The sequence below is a fragment of the Tympanuchus pallidicinctus genome, unplaced genomic scaffold (assembly GCF_026119805.1).
Source record: "Tympanuchus pallidicinctus isolate F22 unplaced genomic scaffold, pur_lepc_1.0 scaffold10, whole genome shotgun sequence".
Taxonomy (NCBI): domain Eukaryota; kingdom Metazoa; phylum Chordata; class Aves; order Galliformes; family Phasianidae; genus Tympanuchus; species Tympanuchus pallidicinctus.
Genome location: NW_026294619.1, coordinates 839375 through 845374, shown reverse-complemented (window position 1 = coordinate 845374; position 6000 = coordinate 839375). Strand labels below are relative to the sequence as shown.

Here is a 6000-nt window from a genome sequence, read left to right as displayed (position 1 = left end):
TCAGAGGCCTCCCCTCAGCCCCAGCATATTGCTCAAGCTGTGAAAGCTAAAGGTCCAATATGGGGCTGGGTGTCCTGGAAATTGTTTCCTTCCTTCCAAAACTGAACTGATTGAAAGAATATGGACTGTGCCCTCTGTAAGCCACAATCCACCAATATCCTTAGAGGCATTACACCAATTAAAAAAAAAAAAAAAAGTAATACTTTTAAAAAGATTGAAACAACTTTACTCATCAAATCCAGACTTGCTGACTTTTTCATTTTTTATCTAGATTATCAAGGTTTTTGCCTGAGTTTACTACAATGTAAGGATTAAGCATACAAGCATTTTGTGATAATCCTAGATTTTATTGGTTAACATTAATACTAAAATGATGGCTATTTTAAAAAGTCAAATAAAAACAACATATAAACAACATATACGTATGCACACACACACCAGAATACCTTAATACAATTGCACTCTCATCAGTTTTCTGTTGCATCAGAGATGATACTTCAGTATGTTACAAATAGAAACTCTTAATTCAACTTCCACAAGTCAAGTTATGCTTGTTATAAAAAAATACTTAATTTTTTTAAAAAAGCAATCCTCAAGTTCAGAAGCAGTCCTTGGTATGTTAACTGCACAGAAAACACCTTTTTGGGGGGCAACTATAAAGCATAGAAGGAGCAAGTAATTTCTGAAGCAAATTCTTATCCAGCAGGAACAGACTGGCTTCCTGATCCCCACGTTGCTTTTGAACATGTATGTGCAGTCCCTCAGCTCAGTTTCCCTTTTTCCTTTTTTTTTTTCAATTCCTCATCTTGTAGAGATACACACTCCAGAAATTTCAAGTTTCTCAAACGTTTTCTTGAATCATCTTTCTTCAGCATAGGTAATACAACCTGTACGTGTAATGCAACCCACAGATACAATAACAGCTCATTGCTACACCAGCCCCGGTTTACAAACTTATGGAAGACTTACTGAGCGAAAAGGAGTTGTGTTACAGCAGCGTGTCTGTTCTGGAAACTCATCCCCAGGACTTCCTACGGTATTCTGTATGGCACAAATACAGTAAGCACCACTGACCTTTTTAAATTCACAGGAAAGCACTTCAGAGTTAAAGCGTACATCCGGAGACGGAGACTACAGAGATATAAATGTGATTTGTAAGAAAGTTTCTAAAATAAATAAATAATAGTACTTGAGCGCAGCTTCCTTTACATAATGTGCATTGACAGTGCAAACCAGCCTTCTTCTTTTTGCTTTTCTGCCTGCAAAAGAGGAAACAAGTTGAAATTTATACATCATAAACTTCCCACAGATTTGCTAGTTAGCACTGTTTCCCTGATAGGAAGCAATTTTCTGCCACAGACACCACAGGGATGGTCACACCACCACCTTTAGAAACCTTGCTTAAGTCACACTTACTATCTTCAGTATTCTGAAGCACCTTCATGTTTACTTCTCTATTAGGATATAAAGTTTAGGACTCTTAATTTAAGTTACTCTGGACATCAGGAAAGCCAGTATTAATATCCCCTCATGGTTGCTACTAACAGAGCTGTGAATGTTTTACCAGACTATACTACTATCTGGATTTCCATGTGAAAGCATCTCCCTGTAGTCTACTCTTCTTGGAAATCAGGAATTAGAAATCCATACTCATTATCTTCTTTCAGGTTGGATTTATTTAACTTTCAGACTTGCTAGGTAAGAGTTTGCTTGACTCTTAAATGTAGCTCCATCAGTACATTATAAAGATTACTTGAAATTCTCTGGAGCCATAAGTCTGACAAAGTCTGACAGAGGTTCCCAGTTCTAACACAAATAGATGCCACAGCAGAAAAAACAGTTACAGGAATACTCACTTGTAAGTAACAGCTCCGTGGTAGCAAACAACTCATGTCACTAGCACTCAGGCCTCCCTTTATCAGTTATCCAGAATCCAGACTGCTATGAATCTATTACCATTAGCATCAGTGCATCCAAAGTAGGACTGAGTTCCTCCCTCCTCTGTATCTGTCTTACATTCTATCTATGTAGCACAGCAATCAAGCCTTCTAGCTGAAGATTCTTCTGTCTTACCTTTGGCCTCTGACTGACAGGATTTAACGTCACACTTTCTGATGCGGTACTTAGGGGTGAAGAAGGTTTGCTAGAGCCTCCTACAGACCTGCAGATGTTAAAAATGAGATTGAAATATTAAAAACATGGAAGTGACTATCAGAGTCACGTCTAGGATGCTGATTTAGGATCCCTCATCAATAGCCAACAACCCATGGATAAGTCTTACATGACTCTACAGGTATTTTAAATACAGACAATGGAAGTTGAAGATGATATCGGATGTTTGTGCCATTTCTAAAGAGTAGAGTTTGATAAGTCCATGAAAGTGGACTAGAAAGTCCACGAAGCCAAAAAATATATATGATTATATTTCATAAGAGTTCTCCGTGTACGTAATCAAGTGAATACAGAGATAAAGCAGTAAAAGGTCAACATCTACCTTCTCATAGTGGTCACACTGCCAGGGGAAACACTGTCTTCTTTGGAGCTGTCCACAGAAGCTGCCACAGGAACAGACACTTCAATTGTCCTCCTTGCATTTTCTAGGCAAAGAAGTAATAGCTTGAGTTTGATGAGACCATTTCAAAATTCCATGGAACACACAGAGCAAACATACAACATCAGGCTGAAGGTCCTTTCAAACCCATATCCGCTCTCTGAAAAAGACAGTGCATTAGTCAGCAGCTTTAAGACGTGAGATTTCTCTACTTCTTGTCCTTTACATTCTGCTTTCCATGCTGATTTATGTTACAACAGCCACAGAAGCATTAAAAGTGTTGTGCATGCCATTACATATGGTTACATATGCACCTACATGCACGTGCACACACAGGATCTCCCCTCCTCCTCCTTCTTCTCCACCCTCAAGTCCTTCCCTGGAATACATCCTTTATACATCCTCTAGGTTTAGGAAGCAGGAAAGTCTGGGTCCTACACAGAGCACATGTGAACATGCTGACACAGTTCTGCCTGTAATTACAGTAACTCCACAAAAAAAGATTAAGACGACCTAATCTACTGGAAGGTATTTTCCTTTGTAGTTACATATGGCAGCTCATCTAGGGCTCTTGAATCAGCAAAAACATCCCCTTCACTAATTCATCTATTCACATGACTAGAAACATCAGTTCTTTCTTTCTTTTAGCACAGGCAGTAACTTAGCAAAGTGAAACAGCACCCAAAAGACCAAAACATGGTTGAGATACAGATAATCACTCTGTCATCACTTTTAGAAGCTTGATGTAAATACTTAGTATTTTCAAAAAAAAAAAGATTGCCCATCAGAAAATACTGATGGAAATGCTGCAAGAAGAATTAAAATATTGAGAATGTGAGACACTGAGAACTGCCCTGCTGGCTGTTGGCAACAAAACACAGTTCTGCCCTTCAGTCACTGCACAGCAGAACTGTTCTGCAGACAAGGGCACAACAAAGAACAAACTGACCATGAAATATAACATTTGCACTGAACTAGTTGCTAGGAAACTAACTTCAGGAGAAGTTCAGCAGGTGTATCTTGCATAACTGTCTGGAATCCATCACCTCTAAAATGACGGGTGCTTGTAGCATGCAAACACTGATAGAAAGCACATTGCTGACTATGTCTGCTGATCCAATCAGTTAAGGAAGAGACCTCCCACAGAAGGGGAAAAACATTTTACTAGGTTTTTGTTCCTCCTGAAGCTGGGTACTTACCAGTACAATTTCGGGATGCGGGCAGAACTGGAGATATTCTCTGAGAGACTGTATCAGCAGCAGCTAATTTCTGCTGATCTATTAGCTGCAGCAGTTTATCACGTGCTTCTGTGCTCTGACGATTCAGCTCTGCTATTCTTTCCTCCAAGCTCTTCGGTACCACAACATGAGCCTACTTAGATAAATGGATAATTACTTCTAATTAAAAACTTAAGATGACTAAAAACAACGTTTTAAAACAGGTCTTCCTACAAATAGGAAGAAGAGCTCATCTGTATCATTCCAAATAACAAAACAAAGACAGAAAACCTACAACCCTCCAGCAATTAACTACAGTTAAGAAAATATTTAACCAGAAAGCCATGCATTCAACTACAAATGTGGAAGAAAAGCAGATTACTAGCAGAACTATCTTGCAACTCATCTTTAAATCAGGTTTTCATCCACGTGACCCCTTCCCCTCCAGTAATTATTTTCACAAAAACATTTTAAAAGTTTGCATCCTCATACAACTGAATTACTGAGCGTTACACAACGTAACACAATGCAGAAAGTGACCACATTCTCAGCCTACATTTTAAAATGAGGAAATTTTATATCTTTAGGATCTTTAACTGAACAGCAATTCAGATGAAAGAACAGACAATAACAAGTACAGGGATTGGGCGTTTTTGTGCTGTTAACTCCACTCACTGGGGTGCCACTGAATAGCTGTTTAGCTTCAGATTCAATATATCCTGTGTGAACTGAAGCCTTGAAATTCTTTCCCAAAAATATTGGGATTTTCACTGCACAATAGGACAAGACAGACCCAAACAGATATATCTACTAGTTTCATGTATTCACAAGATATTAAGCAAAATAAATTTCAAGAGCTTTTACATCACAGTAGCAGAAAGGACACATGGTGTGGGATCTGTGGGTTGATGCAGTGTTTGCACTGTTAATATTATCTGCTGTCATTTCATTGTTAATATTATCCAAGCTACAAGAGACATGCAGTAATCTCTCTCTGTGCAGCAGAACCTTATTTAAACACTTATAAACCCGCCCCACACTTGGAGATTTTAAGCATTCATATATAACATAGGCCCAACATTAGAAATTACTGTGGACCTCAGGGAACAGTAAAATCAAAGTCTCCAAGTGAATGAATGAACATTTGTTCTGCTACTCTTCTTAAAGAAGAAACAAGGAAGAAACACTTATAACACCAGCAAGCTAAGGGAAAGCAGATGCACACAAAAGGGAATCCAGCCTTCCTTGGTTTTTTTCTTTCTTCTTTTTTTACTTCTCACCTGCCCTTGTGAAGAGTCTGGACAAGAATCTGCATTTTGTATTGGGTCTGGCTGAGGCAGACAGTCACTTATGTCTTCAGAGAAGCTTCTGAATTTGCTCAGCTGAGCTTTAATTAGTGAGTTCTGCCGTGTGAGCTCAGCAATCTGTCCCAGCAGATCACTGCTTTGAGAGAACTCTCCAACTGTGTCATTTTTGGTAGCGTCAGCAGGGCAGGACAAACTGATTTTCTCTTGGGTACTCTGCAAGTCTTTGTCTGCAGGAGGAATTGGTTGCCTTTGAGACATGAGACAGTTTTCCTCAGTCACGCTCCACGTTTTCAGGGGGGAAGGTGAGCTCCTCTCCTTGCATGGCTCTCTCACAGTGTTTTCAGCAGGCTGAGAAACAGTTGTAAATACTACAGACAAGAAGTAAAGGAATAGTTCTGAATTAGCCCTCCCTTTTCCACAATCCAATTATCTTACCCAATAAACTACAAATCTGCATTTTCCTTCTGCTAGTTATTTGGGCTGGTAACAAAGCTTTTGGAATAGTACAATACAATAATACAAGGCTTCTATAATAACAACAAACTATTTACCAACCCATTAATAGTTGGATATTTTTGTGGTCATCATTAGCAAATTCTGAACACACCACACACATGACCACCATGCAACCTATGGACATCCTGCTTTGTCTGCAGAACAGGCTGATTTCTAGTACTCCATGGTTCCATAGGTGAATACAGAGAAAGTATTACTCCATCAGCAGATGGAGATCAGAGACAATGTAAATCACAGAGAGAGAACTACAGCAAATCAAAAAATCAGTACGAGATAAAAATGTCAGTCTGCACTGCCACTGATAAGCCTATAAATGGAGAACTGTAGGAGACAGAAAGTCTAAAGGAAATCTAGCAGGCACAGAAAGAAAAGAAAAGCCCTGGGTGCAGAAGCAAGATATTCCAGCTAT

The 6000-nt window shown here is 39.1% G+C and overlaps 1 protein-coding gene across 5 annotated transcripts in view; it reads right to left on the bottom strand.

The window, feature by feature from the left end:
- Nucleotides 1-326: 326 nt before the first annotated feature.
- SPICE1 (spindle and centriole associated protein 1) overlaps nt 327-6000 on the bottom strand; it is a 30167-nt gene continuing 24493 nt past the window's right edge. For 2 of the 5 annotated variants that reach the window (XM_052704311.1, XM_052704304.1), the window contains exons 13-17: nt 5049-5443; nt 3751-3922; nt 2495-2597; nt 2074-2161; nt 327-1259 (exon numbers count right to left, since the gene is read on the bottom strand). In XM_052704311.1, the coding sequence (XP_052560271.1) occupies nt 1206-1259; nt 2074-2161; nt 2495-2597; nt 3751-3922; nt 5049-5443 (812 nt within the window). In that variant the 3' untranslated portion in view covers nt 327-1205. Of the gene's footprint in view, nt 1260-2073; nt 2162-2494; nt 2712-2773; nt 2986-3750; nt 3926-5048; nt 5444-6000 lie in introns of those variants that run through there. The other 3 variants (XM_052704320.1, XM_052704329.1, XM_052704335.1) reach the window with 3 other exon arrangements.